At 36.0% G+C, this 26529-nt stretch overlaps 1 protein-coding gene across 4 annotated transcripts in view; it reads left to right on the forward strand.

Annotated features, from left to right (window-relative positions):
- The window catches only part of NGLY1 (N-glycanase 1), a 57321-nt gene extending 37107 nt beyond the window's left edge, over positions 1-20214 (forward strand). For 2 of the 4 annotated variants that reach the window (XM_034993554.1, XM_034993572.1), the window contains 7 exons: positions 1986-2107; positions 3097-3242; positions 5218-5328; positions 6628-6792; positions 11237-11422; positions 18495-18672; positions 19052-20214. In XM_034993554.1, the coding sequence (XP_034849445.1) occupies positions 1986-2107; positions 3097-3242; positions 5218-5328; positions 6628-6792; positions 11237-11422; positions 18495-18672; positions 19052-19227 (1084 nt within the window). In that variant the 3' untranslated portion in view covers positions 19228-20214. The remainder of the gene's footprint in view (positions 1-1985; positions 2108-3096; positions 3243-5217; positions 5329-6627; positions 6793-11236; positions 11423-18494; positions 18673-19051) is intronic. The other 2 variants (XM_034993563.1, XM_034993580.1) reach the window with 2 other exon arrangements.
- The last annotated feature ends 6315 nt before the right edge of the window (positions 20215-26529 follow it).

A 26529-nucleotide genomic window follows, 5' to 3' on the forward strand; every position in this document is an offset into this window, starting at 1 on the left:
ATAACTTCTAACTTTCTGATAACTTTAATAATGATTGATAGCACATAAAAACAGCACTAGCAACATTAATAATAATACTGATAAATTGTGACAGTAAAGACAATGCTGTACTTAAAATAATCATCAGATGGTAATATGGAAGGTAGAAGTATAGTACCATCATATTATTTTCTTTTTAACAACAGAATTTTGTTTTAATCAGGTGCCTCCCCTGCCCAACCTAACATATTCTCGTTATCTAAATTTTAAACTAAAGAAGTTTGTACTTCTCAGTTAACTTTTTTCAGTTACTGTCAATTCACAAGCCTCTTATCAATTTTTTTTAACTGACAATACTTATAAACATTGGCTGTATCATTGGTCAAGAAAAGATACCAAGTATTTGAAATACCTAATTTTTGGAGCTTAGGGACTCAGTTTTGTCCTAACTAGGAACCAGCCCTCTGATATACAAGATAGAATATACAGAATCCAATATCTAGGAATTATATAAAATTAGTTCAGGTTATTTCTTCAGTCGGCATACATTTGCACAGGTACTTTGCAAATATTGGAAGGTAAAAAATATATATAATTAAATCTCTTTCCTCATAAACTTGCCTAGGCAGTTAGATACAAACTGATAATGCAGTGTGGAGGGGCACAGGCTAACAAAGATATTTACTGTTTTCCTTTCTACTTGTTTGCTTGTTTAACTGTTAGCTGGTCTATGTAGAGTTGGGATGATGAACACTGTCAATTCTAGGCTAACCTCATCATTCAACTTGGCACAAGTAGTATATAGAAGAGGCATAGGATGCTCTAATTCTGCCATTATTACTTCTTCATGTAAATTTACATCTTTTTTCAGTTACTTAACTACTTAATTTTAAATTCATTTAATTTAGCTAGTTTAAGCAACAGCATCTGCTTAAGACAAACTTGTCATTGTCGAGCCAGTTTATTCATCTAATGGTTTCCTTCCACAAGCTCATGGCCAACATCTCTGCTCAGCTAGGGCACATTTCTTGCTTAGCTTTATCAGCCAAGATCCTTCTCAACACAGTATGCAAAATTTGGTATTCTCCAATTTTATGATAATTTTATAATTGGAGTACCTTTTTAAAACATTGTTACAAACATCTTTCAAAAAACAACTTCCAAATTAGCAAGCACCTTTAAGTCACTAAGAAGGAAAACAGCTCAATCAGAAAGATCATTAGAGGGATGCCTGGGTGGCTCAGTCGCTTAAGTGTTGGCTCAGGTCATGATCCCAGGGTCCTGGGATCGAGTTCTGAGTTGGGCTCCTTTCTTAGCAGGGAGCCTGCTTCTCCCTCTGCCTGCCACTCCCCCTGCTTGTGCGCTCGCTCGCTCGCTCTCTCGCTGTCTCGTTTTCACTCTTTCTGAGAAATAAAATCTTAAAAAATCATTAGACAGAAAAGTAGTATTTTAAGTAGAATTGAGTTCACTAAGTTTTAAAATCTTTGAGTAGTTTGTTAAAGTTGTTTACCTTTTAAATGCATGAGCTAATTATACCACTTGTTAGAATAATACTAATGCTTTAAGCAGATTTCCTAGAGAATCTCTGCCTGTCCAGATCTAATCTGCCCTTCAAAGCCAGTTTAAATACAAGCTCTCCTCCCAACCACTCTCCCATAACATTCACATCTGACCTATTGTATGGTTTTGTCACATTCTGCCATGTAATAGTTATTTGTGTTAATTTCTTCTTCCTCTAAGGCCTGTAAACTCCTTGAAGGCTGTACCACTGTTTAATCATTTTTCACTAAAGCTTCTATTAACAGAATGCCTCATGTAGTCTAGGTTCTTTAATCACTATCTAAGAATGTGAAATGAAGCTAATATTATATGTCAACTATATTTTTATTAAAAATAATTTTCAAAAATGTGAAATGAAGAAATATTTACTGTTTAGCACAGAGGTAATATAAATTGTGTAAAATTCTTGATTTTGTTAAAGCTTTTTTATGGTTATTTTAAAACAGATATAATAACCCTGAGAAACTTTTGGAAACAAGATGTGGACGGTGTGGCGAGTGGGCCAATTGTTTTACACTGTGCTGCCGAGCCTTAGGGTTTGAAGCTCGCTATGTTTGGGATTACACAGGTACAAAACATAGTGTAAGCAGAGTAGTAGGGCTGTGCAGACTTCAGGATTGGGTTTATTGTCTGGGCTCATCATTTTCTGTTATTTTCTGGCCTTGTCATTCTGAACTTCCATTTACCTTCTTTTAAAATAACAATAATATCAGCCTCATAAGATTTTTGTGGGGATCTCAAGATTTTTGTAGTACACTTACCATTTTGCCAGGTACTTTAAACATGACACTACAAGCACTTTTATAAACAATTTACCATGACACTTGTAATAATGCTTTTTCCATATGAATAATAACATGTAATATGCTCTAGAAATCTTCATTTTTGTAGGGATTAGTATAAAAGATGTAGTGATCTTAAACCTCGGTATACAAAAAAAAATGTAATAAAAACCATGTAAATTTATATTGTCCTTATTTAGAAATGACTCTTCTCATCTTCATTTTAAAAAGTTGTTTCCCTTGTTCTCAGAATTTTACTTGTGTTTCTGTTGTTTTTTAGGATAAAATGAAATCTTCACTTAACAATTCCTGTTCTCTTACAATCAAATATAGAACATCAATAACCAGAGATCCTTTGTTAGACCTCCTACTGGTTCTGGGTATTAAAGGGCAAAAGAGACTGCAGTTTCAAAAGTGGCATTAGCTCCTTCATGTCAGCAAAGACTGAGACTGACGTTTTTGATGCTGTTGTTCAGTATGTTCGCCTTTTTAGAGTTACAGCTCACATTATTTTTAATTAAGCTTAAAACTGACTGCATTAAAGGACATATTCCAAAAACATTTTCAAGGATTTCAAAGAGACAGAAAAATTAAAACAAGTATTCTAGAGTCTCGTGTGCCCCAAAATGCTCAGACCTATTAACTAAAATTTAAGACCTTTACAAATTCTGACATGATCCTTAAGAGTTTGCGTATAGTTGTTGGAAATCATTCTGGTTTTAGAAACTTCACTTTTATTTCCTTTCTTTGTGTTGCTCTCTTGTCTCTTGAGTAGACCATGTCTGGACAGAAGTGTATTCTCCTTCTCAGCAGCGGTGGCTGCACTGTGACGCATGTGAAGACGTGTGTGATAAGCCACTCCTTTATGAAATAGGGTGGGGCAAGAAGCTCTCCTACGTCATTGCATTTTCTAAGGATGAGGTACGGCATAAGCAAAAAATATTTTTTCTAAGAATGAAATATAATTCCTTTTGGACAGCTTTTGAAGATATAGTTGACATACAATAAGCAGCTTATATTTAAAATGTATAATTTAATAAATTTTGTCATTTGTATGCACCCATGAAATTATCTTTGTAGTCAAGAGAGTAAATATACTCACTGTCCCTGGAAGTTTCCTTATGTCCTTTCTTACCCCTTCCTCTTGCCCCTCTCTAGGCAACCATGCATCTGCTTTCTCTCATTATAGATTAATCTGCACTTCCAGAGTTTTATATAAAATGGAATCATACAGTGTATGTTCTTTTTGGTGAGCGTGGTCTGGTTTTTTTTTACTCAGCATAATTATTTTGAGATTCATCCATGTTGTTCTTACATATCAATAATTTATTATTTTGGGGCACCTGGGTGGCTCAGTTGGTTAAGCATCTGCTTTCAGGTCAGGTCATGATCTCAGGGTCCTGGGATCGAGCCCCATGTCAGGCTTCCTGCTTAGCGGGGAGCCTGCTTCTCCCTCTCCCTCTCCGTCTTCCCTTCCCCTCCCCCACTCGTGTTCTCTCTTGCTCACTCCACTTTCTCTCAAATAAATTTTTAAAAATCCTTTAAAAAATAATTTATTGTTTTTATTGCTGAGTATTCCATTGTATGCATGTACCATAGTTTGTTTATCCATTCACCTGTTGATGGGCATTTGGGTAATTCCCAGTTTTTTTACTATTTCAAATAAAGCTGCTGTAAACACTTACACACAAGTCTTTATATCTCCATATGCTATCTTTTCTCTTTGGTAAATGCCTAGAAGTGGAATGACTGGATCATATGGTAGGTGTATGTTTAACTTTTTAAGAAACTGCTAAACTCTCTTCCAAAGTCATGTGCCATTTTACATTCTCACCAGCAGTATGTGAGAGTTTCCAGTTTCTCTGTATCCTTGCTAACACTTAGTATGGTTATCTGTTTTTGTTTTAATTTTAGCCCTTTTAATAGATATGAGGTGGTATCTCATTGTGGTTTTCATTTGCATTTCCCTGATGACAAATGATACTGAGTATCTTCTTATTGCTTATTTGCCATGCATAGTCCTCTTTGCCCATTTTTTTAAAATTGGGTTGTTCATTTTCTTATTGTTGAGTTTTGAGAATTCTTCATATATTCTGCATACAAGTCATTTTTCAGATAAATGCTTTGCAAAGATTTTCTCCTTGTCAGTGGTGTATCTTTTCATTCTGTCAGTGACTTTTAGAGACAAAATTGATAATGTTCAGTTAATCAATTTGTTCTTTAGGGATTGTGCTTTTTTTCTTTTTTAAATGAGGTATAGCAGACAGAGTTGCACATGTACAACATAATGAATGATTCAGTATTTGTATAGATGTGAAATAATGGGTTGTACTTTTTGATGTATCTAAGAAATTTTTGCCTTGCCCAAGCCACAGTGATTTTATCCTGTGTTTTAAAAGTTTTATACTTTCAGTTTTACATTGGGTTCTATCATCCATTTTGAGTTAATTTTTGTATATAGTCCACTGTGTGGGTTGAAATTCATTATTTTCCATTTGGATAACAAATTGTTCTAGCATCATTTGTTGAAAAGGTTGTCTTTTTTCCATTGAATTGTCTTTGTACCTTTGTCAAAAATTAGTTCTTTAATATAAATTTAATATAATAAAAATGGAACAAGGTTTTATTTGTTTAATTTTATGTAATCAACTTTGTAAATAAGTTTTTAAAAGCTAAATGTTCTGGAAATCTCATTTTGTCACAGGATTTCCTGAAAGTGTACCTGTAGAAAATGAATAAAAAGTATATTCTTTTTTACTTTTTTTCATAGGTTTTAAAATTTAACAAATTAAACAAAAGATAGCATTTTAAAAATCTAAGAATTACATACATTCTAGGTGGTTAGCAAAAGGTTGATGGTTGTATTCTTGTTAAATACTGTATTCTGTAATTTGAGGTGGTTGATGTCACTTGGCGATATTCTTGTAAACATGATGAGGTAATCTCCAGAAGAACTGAGGTTAAAGAAGAATTACTTCGAGAAACTATTAATGGACTTAATAAACAGGTACGAGCATTCGGCATTTTTGAAAGGACATTTGAAGTTTTTTATATAATCAGGAAAGGCCAGTTTTTAACCCATTGAAATTCTGAAAGTAGTAGCATTATTTTGCAAGCAAAAATATTCTAATATGTTAAAATGTTTTTTTGTTCATTGAAAATTTTGAGACTTATTTTAAATATGTGGCTTTTTTGCATATTCAATTGTCATAACATCTCTTTCCAAAGTTTAGTGAAACAGAATTTCAGTGTATGTAATACTAGACATAAAAAGTATGTTTTTATTTTTCAAAGAAATTGTGTCTTGAATATAATTACACACATTTCTCCAAGGATGGAAATTTTTGAAAACAAGGCACAGGAAATTGTTAACAGTGACTACTTCTGAAGAGAGGAACTAGAGGTTGAAAAAGGAAGATTCAGTTTTTATTTTATATCCCTTTGGTAGTATTGAAATTTTTTACTATTATACATGTGTGGGTTTTTTTTTACAATTTAAAAGCCAAACCACTAATTTTGCTTCTGGCAAGCAGTTAGAATAGGGCAGATCCACTTAACCCAGTGATTGAGTTTCAAGGTGAAGTTTCTTTCCGTCTGTTTGGAATTTCACCTTCTAATGTGCAGCCCTTCAGAGAGCCTAACCTGAAAATCTGGAGTATTTACTAGAGCCTCTCACCTTGAAAGGCTTTGAACTCCAGCCTATTTACTCCACAGTACTGTGATTCTGTAAAAATTCTGCTGTGTTCTTCTGCACGTGAGCCATCATTTCGTGGTTGTTTTCTCACTCTCTTTTGCTCATACCAGTTAATAATTGGCAAATGCCTGGAAGGGAAAGAGGTGTATTTTCAGTTCACCACAATTCATTTCTTTCCTTGGGATCTTAGCTTCTTTAGCTCTGGTTACCTTGGTAGCTTTCTGTTGTATTTAAATAGGCGTTTGTACGTGTGTGTCTGCATGTGATGTTTTGCCCAGCTTTTGTACCTTTTCTTGGTAGGACAGTTGGTCTGGCACAAGCTAGTCTGTCATAGCTGGAAGCAGAAGTTGCTACCTCCATTTTAAAATCTAGGACAGTAAAGAAGAGTTGGATATGGATGTCAAATTATTTCTTTACATAAAATTACATAAAATTTGTAAAATTTAAGTTTTCCACAGTGTCTTATTTTCCAAATAACTATGTGTGAACAAAAAGTTGGTTATATCTTTCAAGATCCCATTAAGATACAAATGTTTTATGTATATTCCTCCTTAGAGGTGGACCTCTACATTTCCCTCATCTTAATGACTTTTTTAAAAACATGAATTTCAGAGGCAAATATCTTTGTCAGAAAACAGAAGAAAAGAACTTCTCCAGAGGATAATTGTGGAGCTTGTTGAATTTATATCTCCCAAAACCCCTAAACCTGGAGAACTTGGTGGAAGAATATCTGGGTCAGTGGCTTGGAGAGTAGCCCGAGGTGAAATGGGTCTAGAGGTATTTAATTCATTATAGCATGATAATCTTCTCACTTGACTGTTTCCAATACTGTGCTCTTTGCTTACAGAAAAATGCAATGGCCATGACCTTTCTTTCTTTTTTTTTTTTTTTTTTTTTAAGATCTTATTTATTCATTTGACAGAGAGCATAAGCAAGGGGAGCTGCAGGGAGAGGGAGAGGGAGAAGCAGACTCCCTGCTGAGCAAAGAGGCCGATGTGGGGCTCGGTCCCAGGACCCTGAGATCATGACCTGAGCCAAAGGCAGATGCTTAACTGACTGAGCCACCCAGGCGCCCCAGGCCATGACCTTTCAATGAACTTTTTAGAGTAATTATTAAAAAACATAAACATGTGAAAGAACCAATAATTGATTGACATAGTATATTCACATGCAGGAGTTAGCAAGGCATGTTAAAATAGGATTTTCCTATGTAAATTTTCAGTGTAGTGTAACTATTACTGAAGTACATACAGAAAAATATACAAATTATAAGTGTACAGCTTAACAAATTTTCACAAATTGAGCACCCATGTAACCACCAACCAGAGTGAGAAATAGACCACCAGAATCTGAGGAACAACCATGAGTTCCCTTCCAGTCACTTCTGCCACCACTAAGAATAACCATTATCCTGGTTTCTAACATCATAGATTAGTTTTGCCTGTTACTGTGCTTTATGTAAATGGAATTGTAACATACGTACTCTTGTGAATACTTTTTTTCTCAATATTATTTTGTGAAATTCAGACTTGCTGCTGCATGTTTATGGCACATTTATTCTCATTGCTGTATAATATTCCATTTTATAAATGCAATTTATCCATGCCACCATTGATAGGTATTTGGGCTGTTGCTAGGTTTTGACTGTTAAAAATCGTACTGCTGTGGACATTTATATACATGCTTTAGGTGAATGTCTTTATGCATTTGAGTTAGGTATATACCTAGGAGTGGAATTGCTAGGTGATAGCCTTGTTGGATACTGCCAAGCAGCTTTCCAAAGCGGTTGGGCCAGTTTACACTCTCACCAGCAGTGAATGCGAATTTTCCACATCTTCACCTGTAGTTGGTTTTGTCTTTTTCATTTTAGCAGCTCTGGTGGTATGTAGTAGTATTACATTGTGATTTTACTTTGTATTTTGGTGATGACTAATGAAGTTGAATGCCTGTTCTTTAAATTTTTGGATATCCTCTTTTGGGAAATGCTTGTTCAAGTTTTTCAAAATAAGATTTAATACGTTTTTAGAGCCATGTTTACCTTTTCTCATATATATATATGAAAATATATATATATGAATATATATGAAATATATAATATTTAAATATATATATTTAAATATATATGAAAATATATATAAATACGTATACTTATATATATATATATATATAAATTTATAAAGTACAGTGGGAAAAATAATAGAATCTGGATAATCCAGTGGATGAAAGTGTTTATTTCATATATATTTGCTATATATATCTGGTATTGGCTAGAAATATCATTGCTGGTGTAATTACTATTATATTGTCAAATTTATATTAAGACTTTATGTCTTGATTAATGTCCCAAAATTAAATAATGAACAATGGAAATATGCCTATATTAGGGGCTAGGTGAAAAGCAATGTGCTCTGTAATGGACATTAAAAAAGTACAGTAGACCTGTCCCTTGCGCTTAGGGAACTTAAAGTTCACTCACTAGAAAGTGTTTTATGTAAATGTCTAAGAAGATATGTAATGAAAAATGCTTAGAAGGAAAATAACCCACCATGATATCATATCAAAATTCCAAAGAAATTAGGGTTTTATATCTACTTTTTCTAAATTTGCCATTGTTGCAACTCGTTTCTCCAATAAAGGAATATGTCCAAAGTGGGCAAATCATCCCCAGTAAACTTTGTTTGCTTTTTAATTTACTTCAGGAGGCAGTTGAAAGTGTTGGTTCAGCCACAGAATTACAAGATCTAAATTCAACAGATAATTCAAATCACTGCTGATGCAGTGCAAGTTACAAGTTTAAATCTAAATGAAGCCAGTTTAAAAGAGCTAATTTAATTCACAGCTGTGTTCAATTTAAATAAAACATCGATATTAGGTCTTCATTCTTTTTTCTTTTTATGGACGGATGTGCTTCCTCTTGTATGGCATGTAAGTTGATTAAACTTTAAAAATATGAATTGGGTCATATGCCCAGATTGTCTTCTCTTTTGAAATTTTTTTTTAATTTCTCAATTACTGGAGACCATTACAGACATGGATTTAAAACATCATTTTCCTGGGCGCCTGGGTGGCTCAGTTGGTTAAGCGACTGCCTTCGTTCGGCTCAGGTCATGATCCTGGAGTCCCGGGATCAAGTCCCACATCGTGCTCCCTGCTCAGCAGGGAGTCTGCTTCTCCCTCTGACCCTCTTCCCTCTCGTGCTATCTCTTTCAAATAAATAAATAAAATCTTTAAAAAAAAAAAAAAGCATTTTCCTTTTTAGAAGTAGATGTTTGTTTTAAAAGTAAATTGAATAATGAAAAATGTCCTAAAAAGTTCTGGAACTGCACCTTGAAATCGTTTGGAAAAGAAGGAAACATTGGTGATATTATTTCCAGAAAGAAAAGTTTTATCTTAATCTTAGATTTAAAAGATTTTATGAGGGGCACCTGGCTGGCTCAATCAGTTGAGCATCCAACTCTTGGTTTCGGCTCAGGTCATGACCTCAGGGTCATGAGACTGAGCCCCACATCAGGCTCCACACTCAGCACAGAGTATGCTTGTCCCTCTCCCTCTGCTCCTCCCCCCACTCGCTTGCCCTCTCTATTAAATAAATAAATAAAATCTTAAAAAAATAAAAGATTCTGTGAAATATTAATGTTATTCTTGCTCCATTATTCAGTTGCATATATGATTATGTTCAGTAGCATAAGTATCTTTTACCTTTGGTAATTAGTTATCCTTTGTAAATTAGTAGATAATGCTACTTTTAAATTTTGTTTCCATTTGGCTTCTGTCAGCACCTTATAATATCTTTGATAAAGAAGAAAAGAACTGGGAAGTTTTGTTACATGCTTGTTTTGAAGTTATCATTCATAATTATAAATCATTTTATAAAAATAAGCTGCTTTTTTTCTTTACCTTTTTGACAGTAATATTCACAGGTTCTACTAGGGAATTATCTTTTTCATATATTTAGCGTTACTATTTTAATAATGCTGACAGTGATGTATATACACAAACACTTTTTGTTTCTAAGATGTTTTATATTCTTATTGATTCTTGTACATTTGAAGTTTTCATATTGTTTAATACCTAGTACCCAATGTTTAACAAAAAAGCATTGCCTACTCTTTTGATTGATTAGCAAATACTGTGGCAAGACATTGACACAGACTAGAGCAGTGGTTCTCAGTGGTGGGTGATTTTTGCCTTCCAGGGGATATTTGGCAATGTCTGGTAAGACAACCTGCAAAGCACAGGGCAGCCCCTATAACAAAATGCTACTATGCCCATGTTTAAAGAAAAGGGCCATTGTGTTAGTGGCACATAAAGACACAGGATAAATATATTATCTTTCCTAGACTTTAGATTCACGCAGTGATTTCAGGATTTCTGGGGATTTACATTACAACAAACATGAATTTATTTTGGGCTAGAAGTTTTTCCTGGAATTTTAAGGTAAAGCATGACCTTTTGTAGTAATTTACACATGTGGAGAATTGTTTCAAGCTATGTGTCCCAGGCACTCTCCTAGCTTAGGGTATCAGGAAATGATACTAATGAAATGGCTTTAAGGTCAGGCCAGAAGGATGAGAAAGAATCAAGTATATGGAGAGTGGAAAGAATAGCATTCCAGACAGCGGGAACAGCATGTGTCAAGGTCCTGAGGCAAGAACTAGCTGGACCTTTTTGAGGAGCTAATGGAAGAGTAACATGAGATTGGTTGGAAAAGTAAGTAGGGAATAGATCATTTAGAGTCCTAGTAGCCATGGTAAAGGTTTGGAGTTTAAGTACAGTGGAAGTCACTGGAGTGCGTTAAGCAAAAAAGTGACATATCCCAATTTATCCCAATATCTAGAAAATCACTTTCATTACCATGTGGAGCATGGATAGGAGAGGTAAGAGTTGATAGCTGGGAGTCAACTTTAGGAGACAATAGGAGTCCAATTTGGAGATGTTGGTGGTAGAAATGAAGAAAGAGAAGTGAATTTAGGTTGAACACAAATCACAAAAATATAAATCAGAGCTATATGTAGTTTATACTTCTCGTTTTCTGTTTAGTAATTGTTGGTGCTATATCCACATCATACTAATCCTACTTAACCTATAAAATATTTTCCAAAATTTTTAATGGCACCAACTCTTCATTTTCAAGTTGAAGGAAGCTCTTACCACTGTACATAGCAGTTCCTCATATATAGTCTTCCATTATTTTGAAAACTAATTCTGCTTTCTTTTTAAGAGAAAAGAAACCCTGTTCATCCCCTCTGAAAATGAGAAGATTTTGAAACAACTCCACCTTTGTTACAATGTTGTGAAAGATAGTTACGTCCGAGTTTCAAATAATAATCAGACCATTTCTGGATGGGAGAACGGTGTGTGGAAAATGGAATCCATATTCAGAAAAGTTGAAACAGACTGGAACATGGTAATTTCATGCATGAAACTGTTTAAAAACTTTGTCATTGTTTAAACAAATGTAGATTATTTCAGTAGTGTATAATGTGAAAACTAATATATCAAAATTTTAGTGATCTTCAAACCTGTAAAAGAAAATCCTGCTTCCAAGATTTGTTTAATCAAAAGTCCCTAAGAAATTTGTGCATTTGTATCAAGGAAAGCATCCATTTTCATCAAAGAGGCTGAACTTAACTCACTCATGGGGAAAATAAGTGTGCGACCAACTCATGACTAGTTTTTGCCTGAATATATAAAATATAGTGTTATTTAATTCCTTCACAGGTACTTATTGATTACCTACTAAATGCAGGCTATTGGGGACTCTAACGTTTAATCTAAAGTCCCAAGAGCTAACCATTTAACACACTTTAATTTCATAAGAATGTGGATGATTAAGCAGCTATATTGGTTATTTCTTCTCCATGCCCTAAAGAATAAAGGAATGGATGCTAGGACTATAGTAGTTTACTTATACCCACCTGCACTGTCAGCACAGGTTATCTGTTACAGGTAAGAAGCTTTGCCTTTAAACTCACCTCCCCTTAAATACGCACCAGAAGTGAACACAGAACTATTCACATGACCTCAGTAGATCGAACCATGTTATTGATAGATTTTCATAGGAGTTAATCAGCTTATAGGGAGCTTTAAAGTTTGAGTAGGAAGGGAAGTTTCTCATTTGTAAGACATATTGGCTAGATTTTAGAAGTAAGTCACGGGTTAACAGCTGCTAGTGTTTATGCTTATCACTGTTCTAGGCATTAATCAGAATACAGAAGACATACAGAGATGAGATCCTTGCCTTTTCTTTTCCAGTCGTATGTTTTGGTTCTAAAATTTACCTTGGTGCTTATATTGGTGATCTTTTTGTATTAAACTAAGAATAACTTACAACATTATTAAAATTGTAGGTTTAGGAATTTTCTTCTTGAGTTGAAGAACATAAAAAATAGAGCAAGATCAAATTGAAAATTTTAAGATGTGTATATCTGTAATTGATTATGTAGTTAATGAGAGAGGATGAACTTCTCTGGAAGACTATTCTTAGCCTAAAGATTCTTCGGAACAGAAAGCAGGATAGGATAGACATGTTATTTATCCAAGGACTAAGCTATCCTTGTGGAACTAAAGAAAGAGTATGCCTTTCTTCCTCACCAGCAGTGTTAATGGAGAAAGTTAATGGAGAAAATAATGACTTTCTGCAGAAGATGTGGTGTGATGAGAAACAGATCGATTCTATGGGATATTTCTTCTCTGTCTTACTCATTTGTTCATCAGCAAACATGTACTGAATGCCTGTTATGTCAGGCGTTGTTCTCAGCTACATGGATAAAAAGATAAAGATACGGTTTCTGCCCTCACAATCTAACAGGGGAAGCTGAAGCATAAACAGCCATCTTATCCACGATGCAGAGTGCTATAATAAGGATATCAACACATTGCTATGGAAACACCAAGGAGGGAGTAATTAGCTCTGGCTGTGGGAGTTGGGGAAAGCTCCACAGAGCAGGCGACATTTGAGCTGGACGCTGAAGGATGAGTAGGTGTTCATAAAGCAAGGGAACAGTAGGGGAAAAGCATGCAGTACATGGCATGTTTTGGAGTTCTCTGAATAGACCATTGTGGCCAGACGGTATATTTATGAGTAAGAGTTAAATAATGTAAAGGAGATGCAGAGGCCATTAAGTAAAAAACAGGCTCCCACTCAATTTTAAGTTTATGCCTTGATATACGTGTACAAAGGACATCACTTAGAAGTTGAATGACTCTGTTTCGAGTTATAATATGAAGAAAATATTAGAATCTTAATTACACTTACAGAGTCTAATAACTCAGAAGTAATATATTGCCATTGAAACATTGAATTTTCCACCTAAGTCAATATTTTTAGTTTTGTATTAGCATGTTCCCAATTAGGGATTCTCTAGCTCCACTAAATAGAAGAAGCCTATTTCCCACCACACCTTTCCTCAGTAACCTCCAGCCTGGAATCATGACAGATCACATGCAGCCTGCCCTCAGATATTTAGAACAGATTCTTACCCTCTCAAAGAGTTAGCCTCCCAAGAACAGGGAGACTTACTAAATGTTACTGTTTGGCAAATACACTGTTCAGTGATGTCTTATTTGGAAGGAATATAAAAAGCTGAATCAAGACCAATATATCTTTTAGGAGGCAAATGATAACACCTTGATAAAAGTGTTAATAGCTTCCTAATTAGTCTTCCTGCATCTCACAGTTGTTTTCCATGCTGTTAAGCCAGAAAAGCATTTTCCAAACCCCAGTCATTACTGAGTGCTCGTAGGGTAAGAAATAGCTCAAGTCTCTTCTGAGTCTGGCCTCTGCCTTCTTCTCTGGCCTTGCCTTGCACCATGCTACCCCCTTGCTCTACATTGCAGCGGCACTGCCCTTCTTCCTTCTGTACAGAACCCCTTTTACTTTCCTTTGTGTTAGATTCGCTTATTCCTTTGCTTGGAACTTGGTATAAGCCTCACTCCCTCTAGTCCCAGCTAACTGGATCCATTTCCCCCTTTATTTATTCACTGTACATGTACCTCTCCTTCATGACATTTATTTAACAAATTTGTGTAAGAATAGATTATTTGTCTCTGTCCTACTAGAATTGTAAGCATTCTCAAAGAAAAGGCTTTGTCTTTTTTTACTCACTTGTACTCTCAGTATGCATATGTCTAGCATAGTGCCTGATAAATGTTTAGTAAAGATTGCTGAATATAAGAAAGAATGTTTGAATGCATATGGCATAAATTCTATACCACCCTCAGACTGTGTAGAATGTCAAAGATACTCTGTCTTCATTCAGACTATCCCTTGGCATGTCCTTAGGTACTTCTTGCAAAGTGTCATCTTTGTCACTCGAGTCACTTTAGTACTTTTTGGGGTGTGGCATTATGTCAAGAATTGATTCATTTAGTCATTCAGTAAACATGCATTGTCAGACATTGTGCTTGGCCCTTAGGATGTAATGATAAATTAGGAGTCGAGCCTCAAGGTGAGCATAGACTACTGGAGGAGAAAGACATGTGGACCACTTGTTCAGATTAGTGAGATAAGTGCTAGAAGAATATGGATCTGTATATGACTCTAAGGGAAAGAAGACAGAATGAAGAGCCACTATCCCTTCTTGAGTCAGAGATGATGACCTTGCAGAAGAAGTAATATCTGAATAGGCTTTTGGAGAAGGAGGCAGAGGGAGAGTTTCTCAGTGTGGAGATAGGATGTAGAAGAAGGGAGCAGGAGATATAGCATGTGCAAAAGCACTGGGGTGAGAAACTTCTGGTATATTTAGGGAAGAGTATGTAGTAGGAAATACGGGGGAGAAGAGTGGGAAATGAGACTAGAGGGGCAAACAGTGGTCAGGTCCCAGGGACTTTGATTACCTTGCAGTTACGTAATAGGAAACCATGAAAGATTTCAGGCAAGGGAAGGACATGATCACACTCATGATCCAGAGGTAATTACGGAGGCTACAAATAGAAAAAATAAGCATAATACGGAAAGATGTAAATACAGTGGGGACTGACAGTGATTTATGTTTGATTTCAGTGATAAAATGGAATAACCAAAAACAATCATGAGCAATACCAATTTACTAGCATTAAATTAAAATCTAGGGGCTCCTGGGTGGCTCAGTTGGTTAAGCGACTGCCTTCGGCTCAGGTCATGATCCTGGAGTCCCGGGATCGAGTCCCGCATCGGGCTCCCTGCTCGGCAGGGAGTCTGCTTCTCCCTCTGACCTTCCTCCCTCTCATGCTCTCTGTCTCTCATTCTCTCTGTCTCAAATAAATAAATAAAATCTTTAAAAAAAAAAATTAAAATCTATTGAAATGCAGTTCTGCTAGATATGTGTAGGAATATGTGCAGAGTGTCTGTTGTACAGTAAACTTGTTAATTTTTTTTTTTTAACTAGAGTTAATCTTAACAGGCTAAGCAGAAAAATCATTTTAAGAGCAGAGCAAAGAACAGCTTCAACAGTGCAGTACAAACCAAACCTCCAGAAAACCATAGCAGTGGACAGAACAGCCTGGCATATAGTAATCAGAAAATCTTTAAGTAAGGATCTTCTGTAGAATGTGAAAAACATAAAACATAAAGAAGCTCATATGCATATTGTTCTCAGTCTTGAAAATTGTGGTCACAGCCATAATCCAAAGGATAAGTTTGCGTTGTGTGCATTGTTAATGGCATAGCTGAGACCTTAAGCCATACACAGACTGGTCTCATTGTCACCCATAGGTTGTGATCTGCCTGCACTGTATGCCTTACAGTTGCCAAAAAAAGGGAAGGGATGGGTCACTAAAGGGAGGGGGTGGGGTGCTGTATAGATTTCAAGTCTGTAGGGGTAAACTCCATGACTTCTGATTTTACTCTTCCTGCTGCTAAAGTAAGGTAGCTCTTGGTAGTCCCCGAAACTGCAAGAGCAAGCCTATAGAACTGCACACAGTAAATGGCACCGATGAATTAAACAGCCGACAGCCAAAAATTTGTCTAAGATAACCCAAGAAGTAAGGAACATCCAATAGTTTAAAAAAAAAAAAAAAATTCTTTCTCTAGACCAAACAATTGAATATTTGAAAGTTTATAAAGTACTTTTTTTCTCCTAAATAAATTATAATTACTGGTTCTGTTGCTATTACACATAGAAAGGACTACAGTTGGGTATTTATATAAATCTTACTGTTTGGGCACATTTCAGTTATCAAACTGAGTATACATATTCTTGATAGCTTCTACCTCCAGAAATGCTGAGTTAAAATTAGTTGGTTAAAATGGTACAGACAATATATTGTGAGAAAAAGATGACATGAATTTTCAGTATCAATAGAGTCTTTTATTTCCATATACTGTTTCTTTAGCCTAAGAGACCTTTTATTTGCTCACAATGTGTTTGAATGTTTATTTAAGCATTTAAGAATTCCATGATGAATTCTATCCTATCCTTTAACTTTTTAGAGTCTTAAAAACTGATGCCTTTACGACTGAAAAATGTAAATTTTAGAACAAGCAATTGTCTCAGACATGTTCAACAGCTATTATAAACCTTCTTATGACAGTTAAAACCACAGCTGTGGCCCAGACCCATGTGGTATAACTAAGACAATTCTGGGAGTAAGCTAGGAATTTGAAATTAACCTGACTTCAATCTGTCATATTTTATACCCACACTTTTAGGGGGAGGGGATCATTTGAAACTACTGAACTCTAAAAAAGATATAAGATGTAAAAAAGTATATACTGAGATATAAATCTGAATGTATTTGTCTTAAGATTACTTTTCCCCAGTTCTTTTAGTTTCTTCCAACCACCTTTCTTCCAATAACCCTACTGTTTGGCTCATCTTTTCCAGTTAATCCCCTTTACTAGGCATGGTTTTGAAGTAGTAATTAAATTACAGGTAATCCGTAGACGGCCAGTAGTTTAGGATAGATGGAACCAGTGACTCCCAGGGGGCACTGGTCAGTCCTCAGCCCCAGGTGTAGGAGAAACACTGCAGTGGGAATATGTGGGCATTAGAGGAGTTTATAGTGAGATTGCCCTAAACTTGAGTGGAGCAGTCAGCACTTCCATACATCTAGGTGTGCCATCCAGTGCAATCTAGTCTAAAGAGTTTAAATCATTTTCCGTGAGGAGTGATTGTTTTTAGTTGTTGATAACTTCCAGCTCACTGATTCTAAAAACTTTCCAATTAAATTAGCTGACATATTTAACCTGGAAGAAAAACTATAGGTTGTGAAATAGAATAGACTATCAATAGAATGCTAGCAGTGATTGATTTTTTACTTGATGACTAAAAACAGGTAGTAGGACATTTCCATGGCAGATGTATCATATGGTACTTCTATTTGTCCCAAGAAGTAAGAGGTTTCTAAAAGAATATGTGTGTATGCAAACTTTTAATACTTAAATACTATTTATTAAACCCATATGAATCCAGAGCCTGTGCCCCCAGAAAACTTATGATTTGGTTAAGATCATACTAAGTATACACCTGATACAAGTTACATTTGGGTAAAGAATTATTGGCAGTTCACAATGGTGTGAAATTCTGAAGGACTGTGAAAGCTGAGAGTTCGGATTTTAAGCTCAAGACAGTTACTTGCTGTACATTCTAGACCATGCAAATGATAGGAAGGATGTGGGCTTTTAAAAAGATTAATTAGGCAGTTGGAGAAAGATGAGCATAAAGTCATGACTATAGTGGTAAGTGTGGTATAAATAAGGAAAGGGTTTTTTTGAGATTTATTTCAAAGAAATGCATGAGTTATTGTGTGAGTTTGAGCATCAGGGATAAGTGATTAAAGAGTCAAATTTTTAGGGGCTTGGGCCTGGGTGAATGGAGTTACCTGTGAAAGACCAAGGCTGTGGATGTCAGTGTTCACGTCCACATCTTCAAGAATGTACTTGAAACTATGAGAGGAGATGAGCTGGAAGCAGCCAGTAAACTTGGATGCCTTAAATAGTATATATTTAAAAGTGGTAAGGGTCACTGATAGTGAAAGAATGGGAGCATACTATGTAGAGAGACAGCATGAATACTACATTTTAAACCATTACTTAACAATGACTGAGTTATTTTCTTAACTTAGGTAGATGGCCCATCTCGTTCTAGGAAAGCTTATCTAAAAATCCAGACTTAGAAAAGAAGATAAAGAATAATTGCATTTAAGAGGATTCTTCATTTTCAGCAGGACTCATCATAAAGTTCATGTTAAATAGCTGGACTTAACTAATTTAAAAGAAAATATGATTTACTAAAATGTGGTTAGCATCTACCCCTTAGCGCTATATTTATCGGGGCACCTGTATCCAAGTATCTTTCTTCCAGAGCAAAATACACTATAGGAAAAATTGCTGATAAAATGCAAAATGTTAACAATAAAAATCTTCTCAGTGGGGAAGAAATTAGGTTTTTAATAATCGTTTGTGTATAGTACCCTATGACAGTAAGACTTTGACTATATGTGTTTTCTGCACTGTTTTATTATTTGTGACAATTCTTTGTTCTCCTCCTCCTTTGTAGGTATATTTAGCCCGAAGGGAAGGATCATCTTACGCTTATATTTCCTGGAAGTTTGAGTGTGGGTCAGTTGACCTAAAAGTAGATAGCATTTCCATTAGAACAAGTAGTCAAACCTTTCAGACTGGAACAATACAGTGGAAATTGCGATCTGAAACAGCCCAAGTAGAACTGTCAGGCGGTAAGCATTTGACTGAAGAATTAATCATGATGAGTATATTTAACACTCTGAAAAATAATTGCACTTATTTGAGCTTTTCATACCCAAGAGTCATTCATACTACTGCACCAAAATAAATAAATAAATAAAATTAAAACTTGTATAACCTCATTCTAATAGAACTGTTTGTGGTTTTTATTGTGAAACACAAATGGATGAAGAAAAGCCATTTCTTTGTTTCAAAGGACATACTTCCTCTATAAGGAATAATTTATATTTATTTTTTTAAGGGTTGATTGTACCTACAGGTTAGGTATAAACTATGTATTCCAAAACTATTTCTTTATATTCTTTAAGTTACTAAAAGCAAAGTGTTAATTATTTTTTTTTCCTCCAACAGATAAAACTCTTCACTCCTATCGTGATTTTTCTGGTGCCACTGAAGTTATTTTGGAAGCAAAATTAAGCAGAGGAGATGGTGGTGTTGCTTGGCAACATACCCAGCTGTTTAGACAAAGCTTAAATGACCATGAAGAAAATTGTTTGGAGATAATTATAAAATTCAGTGACCTTTGAGAACCTGAACATTATAGAAAAGCTGGCAATAATCAAGGACTTACCATGTTCTAAAGTAGTCTGTTGGTTCAGTGCATGCTTAGTTGGCAATTTACTACCCTCTGCTAGCATATTTCTTTTGCTGGCTATCCATCATGTACCCCTCATGAAAATATATCTTTATACTATGGACCATAATGAAACCTTGAATTAAAAGCTCCCTTCCATATGTGACTGTAATTTGAAGTAAAGTCTTATTGCCTCAATTTGAGATTTTAATCTAAAAACTAAAAAGTATAGTTTTAAAAGTAAAATGAAGGTATTCATGATGAAATGCTATTCATGATTATGATATAATCTTAAGCTAATAATAGTTATATGACATTTTTTGATCAGCCATTAATTTCTTCATAAATAATTAGATTTCCTAAGATTTTTAATTTTTAATAAATGTGAAAGTATAGTATCTCGTAAGTTACAATGCATGAACATTTTTATGATTGTAAATACATAGGCATTTAAGAAATAAAATGAATTATTTTGCCTTATATCATTTTAGTGTTTACTTTGGCTAAATAAGAATCTTTAATAAGTATGCTAAACACTGAAAACTGTTGGAATAGACGAGAGTTATGAAAACATTTATTGCGTATATTCAGAAATACATTATAAATCCATGTGTGGACGTTTCGAGTTTACTTTTGAGTATTTCTATCTACCTCATTAAATAAAGATCTGTTCCTGTCTTTGAAACTATGTAACTAGATTGTACAGTATATGTTAATCAAGAGTTTTTGGTACGTCCATATAACCTCGCCAGTTGAATTTAGTGACCGTTTATTAAGCGTTTGTGCAAGCATTGTGATAGCACCAAAGGAGGCAGAGGAGAGGACACAGCTCGTGTACTCTCACTCTTTGTGATGTTCTGCAAAGTGAGTTCTCAACTCTTCATACAAGAAAAGTACATTCTCAGATTCTCACCCTGTGCAACTCAGTAGGACATTTGTGTGCATTATTAAAAATGCACTAAGATCCTGAACAAAGGTCTTATATTTGCTTTTTCCTTGTAGTCAAACTGTTGAGGATCAGTTTCTTGCTAAAAAGTTACATTTCAAAAAAATGTTCATGCCTCTAAAGGTAGGAGTCTTGAATATTAAAAAGTTTTCTGGAATTCTCCTGAGTTGAGCATAGCTTCATATGTGGCCAAATACAAAATTGGAGAGCCTTGACTTTTTACCTGTCTTGAGGTGTCTGGTACTGGCACATGAGTACTGTGATGAGCAGGTGGCCCAATCTCCCTAACCCTCATGAGAAAACCTAGAGATTGGCAAGCATAAAGATGTAAGAAAAATGTCAGTCTCGACGGAATGTTCCTCAGCTGTGAAAAGAGTACATTCTAATTTTTACTGTGGCTGTAAGAAAAATGATTCAAGTTCAAATGTCTTATTTTTATAGAGATGAAATGTTGAAGAGGAAAAGTAGCTGCACACTTTTCTTAAACGTATTCCATGAGAGCCTCAACCCCGAGGGTACCTGGTACATGATAATAGATACTTTATTGTACAGAAAATATTGGCAATAGTGCAGAAATTACGGAGCAAAACGATTCTCGGTAATGTATAAAGCTAAGTGACGATAAACTGGTAAGGCCGAAGGAACAGGCAAAGAAGGGCTGATCGGGCAGACCCCTCTCACAGTGGCACTAATACAGAGCTCAGTCTATGTAGCAGTCCTTTAGGATCTTCTCACTTAGGAGTACATGGTGCCTTATGCCTAGAGTGAATGCCAGAGCACTGGGGGCGTAACTGCACCACCTTCTGGAAACGGACTCTGGTTGAGCAGCTTTCTACTCTGGTTTTACAGTCTGCTTTTGGTTACAGTGAGTTTGGGTGGAAGGCGGTTTAAAAAAGTATCTGTGCTGGAATTCACATTCTCAAGATGAACAAGAAGCTACAACTGAGAAAATCGTGAGTTTTATCAGTTTACAAGGAGAAGTGCCTCACGTTAAAGGAGGGTTAGAGAACAGTTTATCGTGGACTTTTGGAATAGGAAAGGTTGTTGGTGATCATCTCACCCGGACTCCTCACTTTTCCCTGAGGAAACTCAAACCCAGAGAAGTTAAATGACCTGTCTAAACAATGAGTTGCTGTTCTAGTGGGTGTTTCACGAATAGATACTTCAATAGGAATGTTCGAATTGAGATGTTAAAACTGATACTAGAATCAGCGATTTTTCTACCTATAGGTAAGCTTTCCTGGAGAACAAATTTATTGTAATTTGATGACAGATTGTTCTAGATATGGATGCTTTGGCATTTGTGTGAAAATTTTTTAAATAATTTTTTCCCTCTGTAACAATAAATTGTATGTTGATTTTATAGTCCAAGTGAATACACTCTTCTAAGCTAATAACTGACTCAGGTGGCATTCCTTCCTTAAACACTCTTGGGGGGGGGGAAAGAATAAGAATAAACCAACACAAGTCATGATTGGTTTTATTCCACTTAGCGTGTATTACCGTCACATCTTTATATGGACCAAAACAGTGCTTTATTTCTGATAAGAGATTTGGAATGGACCTAAACTAATAACGGTCACCTTTGTAGTGTCTAATGAGTGCCCATGACTTGAGTGTCTCATTCGATCATAGTGGCATCGTGTGCTAGGCCTAGTGACATTGTATGTATTTTGAAACTGAGAGGCTAAGAGGAGCCAGCAGCGTTTTAATGTCATTCCCTATCATTAAAACACCACAATGAATACAGACTCAGAAGGTGAGACCTTGCTCTCTTAATTTTCTAAAGACTTGTTCCGACAGTTGCAGCAGCAACTAGAAATCCATAAGTTAGCCAGAAAGGGCCTCTGAGGGGCTAAAATAAGTATCATAAAGTCTAACCACTGAAGCCCATATTCTTTATTGGGAGAGAGCATTTTGGGTTGTCTCTCGAAGTCTGTTATTTACTGATTTTAAATGTTTAAATTGTTAAAGCCATTTTTGTTAAAAAATTCAAACAAGACAATAAAGTAAAAGTGCTCCCCATACTACACCGTTTACAGGAGTCACCGCCAAAAATGTTTACATGTGTTTTTCCAGAGCTTTCCTGGAGATTTTTGTATTCATACATGTACACATACACACAAAATCAGTTTTCATGTATTGGGTTTTTGTCTTTTTATGTAAGTAGAAGTGTATTTTCTTTGCTTGTGTTCTTAACAACGTGTCTATAAAGAAATCTTTACATGGTTGGCCATAGAACTGCCACATTCTTTTTAACTCCTTTATTCCCTTATTTACAGATATTTAAGTTTTTCCCTTTTTTATTTCAAACACTACTGCAGTGAACATCATATTTCTTTCACACAGAATATATGCAAAGATATGTGCATTTTTAATCTTAACCTGTCTACCATCCCATCATTTTCTAAAGGAGGTACATCAGTTTACACACTTCAGTGATAGTGCTCGAGAGCACCCATTTCCTCCCATTCTTGCCAAAACCACATATTGTAGTTGTGGTAGCCAGCCCTCAATGAGCCTTGCCTCCATGTGTTTGTGTTGTCCCTTGCATGCTAAATTAGAGCTGGCCTGTGTGCCCAATTGAATATGGTAAAAGTGACCATGTGGGATTTCTGAGGCTTTATCATAAACAACCTTGCTTGCTAATATTGCTTACTCTGGAGGAAATCCGTTGCCATGCCCTAAGGCCACTCTGTGGGGAGGACCAGAGGCTCCCTCCAACCTCTAGCACCAATCTTCCAGCCACAGAAGTGGATTCTCCAGCCTTCAGTGACTAGCTTCATGAGAATGAGACGCCTCGAAATGGAAATGCCAACCCAACCACTACTGAATTCCTAATGCCCAGAAAACCATTATAGCTAACTGATTTTTAAAAAGACACTTTGGGAGTGCTTTGTTTATACAGCATTAGATGACTGTTATGGACTAAGTATTTGTGTCCCCCCTCTCCACTCCCCCTACCAAGGCCTATGTTGAAATCCTAACCCCCAAAGTGGTAGTATTAGCTGGGGAGGCCTTTGGGAAATAAGTTATGAAAGTGGAGCCCTCATGAATGGGATGAGTGCCCCTGAAAGCGCTTGCTGCTTCTCTGCTTCCCACCCTGTGAGGACACAAGAGGTCTATCTATAAACCCAGAAGAGGGGAGGGCCTTCACCCATAACCCAACCTGATTTCAGACTCCCAGCTTCCACACCTGTGAGAGATAAAGGTTTGTTGGTTAACCCTCTTGGTCTATGGTAATTTGTTACTGCAGCCCAAACTAAGACAATGAATAAAACAGCAATGTTGTATTTGCGCATCTCATGGATGAAAAATATCTAGTTTTAAGTTACATTTCCTTGATTAGTTGTGAGGTTAAACAATTTTTCACGTGTTTATTAGCCATTTTTGTCTCTTAAGTTTTCTGTATACAGGCATATCTTGTTTCATTGCACTCCGCTTTATTACACTTTGCAGACATTGCATTTTTTTACCAATTGAAGGTTTGTGGCAACCTTGCTTCCAGCAAGTCCATCAGCACCATTTTTTCAACAGCATTTGCACACTCTGTGTCTCTGTGTCACCTTTAAGTAATCCTGGCAATGTTTCAAGCTCTTTCATTATTATTATATTTATTATGGCGATCTGTGATCAGTGATCTTTGATGTTACTGTTGTAATTATTTTGGGGTGCTATGAACGGCACCCATATAGGAGACAGCAACCTAACAAATATGTGTGTTCTGACTGCTCTACCAACCAGCTGTTCCCTTGCCTCTCCCTCTTCTTGGGCCTCCCTGTTCCCTGAAACACAATATTGAAATTAGGCCAATGAATAACCCTGCAATGGCCTCTGAGGTGTTCGTGTGAAAGGAAAAGGCACATGTCTCTCACCTTAAATCAAAAGCTAAAAATGATTCAGCTTAGTGAGGAAGGTGTGTCAAAAGCAAGGATGGGCCAAAAGCTTGGCCTCTTATACCAAACAGCCAAGTTGTGAATGCAAAGAAAATTTCTTGAAGGAAATTAAAAATTCTAATGAACACACAAATAATAAGAAAGCAAAACAACCTTATTGCTGACATGCAGAAAGAACAATATGACAAAATCAGTGTACTCTCCACTCAAAAGTGAAATACACTAACATTTTAATTTATTTGCTTTATCTTCTAATGAAAATCAAAACAGCACTTACAATGTTGAAGTCCCCTATGGACCCCTCTCTCAGTCCCAATCCCCCTTTCTCCTTCCCCAGAGACAACTATAATCAGAACTTAAAAAACAAATTAGAGTTTATCTTATTATTTTTTCCTTTTACTATATTATTTATTAATTATAATATGGACCGTATCACACCATCTGTGGGGTTTGTACAGTTTTAAGTCATTATAAATAACACATAATGTTCTACAATTTGCTTTTTCCATTACTTTCTATATCCACGTTGATACGTTTAGACCTTAACTATCTTAACTGTGCATAGATTCCATCACTTAACAGCACCGCAATTGATTTCTCCCTTACCAGCTTGATGGGTATTTAGTTGATGCTCAGTGTTTATGACAAGCAGTTATTATTACTATTACAATCAAAGCTATCTAGATCTCCTTGTGGGTAAGTGCAGTTTCTCTAGGATATATTCTTAGAAATAAAATTCCTGAGTCATAGGCTATGCACATTTTCAAATTTATTGCCAGTTGTTTTCCAAGATGTTTACTGCCAACAGTGCTATTGGCGATTTACCCAGATTTCTGCTTTTCTACATCCTGACCTGCGCATAGTATTATTAAGTTTTATAATTTTTACCATTATGATCTGTGTGAAATAGTATTTTGTTGCTTCACTTTGTATTTTCCCGATTACTGGTGAGTTTGAGTTTTCTTTCACATTTATTGATCGTTTGGGTTCCCTATTCTGTCAATGCCTATTCATATATTTTGCTCCCTTTTTTATTGGGTTCTTTGTCCTTTTCTTACTGACTTTTAGGTCTTTATGTATTTGGGACAGTAATCATTTGTCTATTATGTGTTTCCCTCTACATGTGATCCATCTTTTAAATTTGTTGATGATCTTTTATTAGACAGAAACAACATAATACAGCAAAAAGCCATCTTCTCAACAAGATCTACTTAGGAAGATAACAATCTTTGACTTAAATCTTCTTATAAGCCCTGAAGCCAGTCTTATTAGGCACAGGGCTTTGTGCAAAGTAAAGGGACAAAGCAGGATCCTGGTGGCAGTATAGAATGATGGTGTGTTATATTCCTGGTGTTCTCGAAATGTAACACTGAATGGAATTCCGTGTGTGGTGGCAGCATGCTTATAGTTTGGAGAACATTTAGGCTTAGAAAGAGGCAAATGCTTGAAAAGGAAGGCATTCTTTGGTGGAAAGAAAGACTGTCATCTGAAATGTTATGTCATCCCTCACAGATGTAAAAGACTAAAAAAAGCAAAGAGGGCCTTTGATCTTCATTTAATAAATATGGACTCATCAAAGCTCTTGTACTTCTAGTAAACTTAAATGTGAAACAGATTAAATGCTGAGGGAGAAAGATGGTGGGAGAACTTTGTAAAGTGAATCATGAAGTAGTTGGATTTCAAAGATCCACGGTTGAAGAAATGAGTGCTGTAATTTCAGCTGGATTCAAATCACCTCACGGAATAAGGAGAGTCAGCACTGAACGGCCACGCCATGAAGTCAGCCATCTTTGCCGTTAAGGAAAAATACTGTCAACCTGAAAATGCCGGATGGGAGGGCAGCTGCACAAAAGATACAGAACCTGGCTGCCATTTCCCCCTTATCCAGATGTATGGGGATGTGTGTCTCCACGGAGGTGTCACCAAGTTCCTGTTCTGCCTGAGCCGCCAGCCAGGAGCGGGTGCTTCGCCTCCTGCTCTCCTTCCACTTCTCCATGGAATATTTCCACGCCAGTCCCTGGATCACAGAGGAGCTGTGGGAATGCCTACTAACACATAAGCATGCGTATTAAATGCTCAACTACTCCTAAAGCCTGTTTGCAGTGGGAGAATGGAAATATTCTACATCTGACTTCTCAGATGCTACTCTCCGTATCATAAATCCTAAATCATGCTATTTGGGGGAAGCTTTTCATATTGCTCTGTGAGTGCAAGTTAATTATTGTTCTTAGTTTGAATGCACTGTTATGTTTAAGGCACATTTTCTGATAAAAGCATAATTTTGATTTCACCCACTGCAGAACGAATTGCATGCAGATTAAATTATACTACTTATGAAATAACTCCTGAAGGATTTGTGAATGTATTATGATGGGACTACATAAATAGAAACGGGAAGAAAAGTAATTACAAG

Source organism: Mirounga leonina, unplaced genomic scaffold (genome assembly GCF_011800145.1).
Source record: "Mirounga leonina isolate KUSES-001 unplaced genomic scaffold, KU_Mleo_1.0 Mir_115, whole genome shotgun sequence".
NCBI lineage: Eukaryota > Metazoa > Chordata > Mammalia > Carnivora > Phocidae > Mirounga > Mirounga leonina.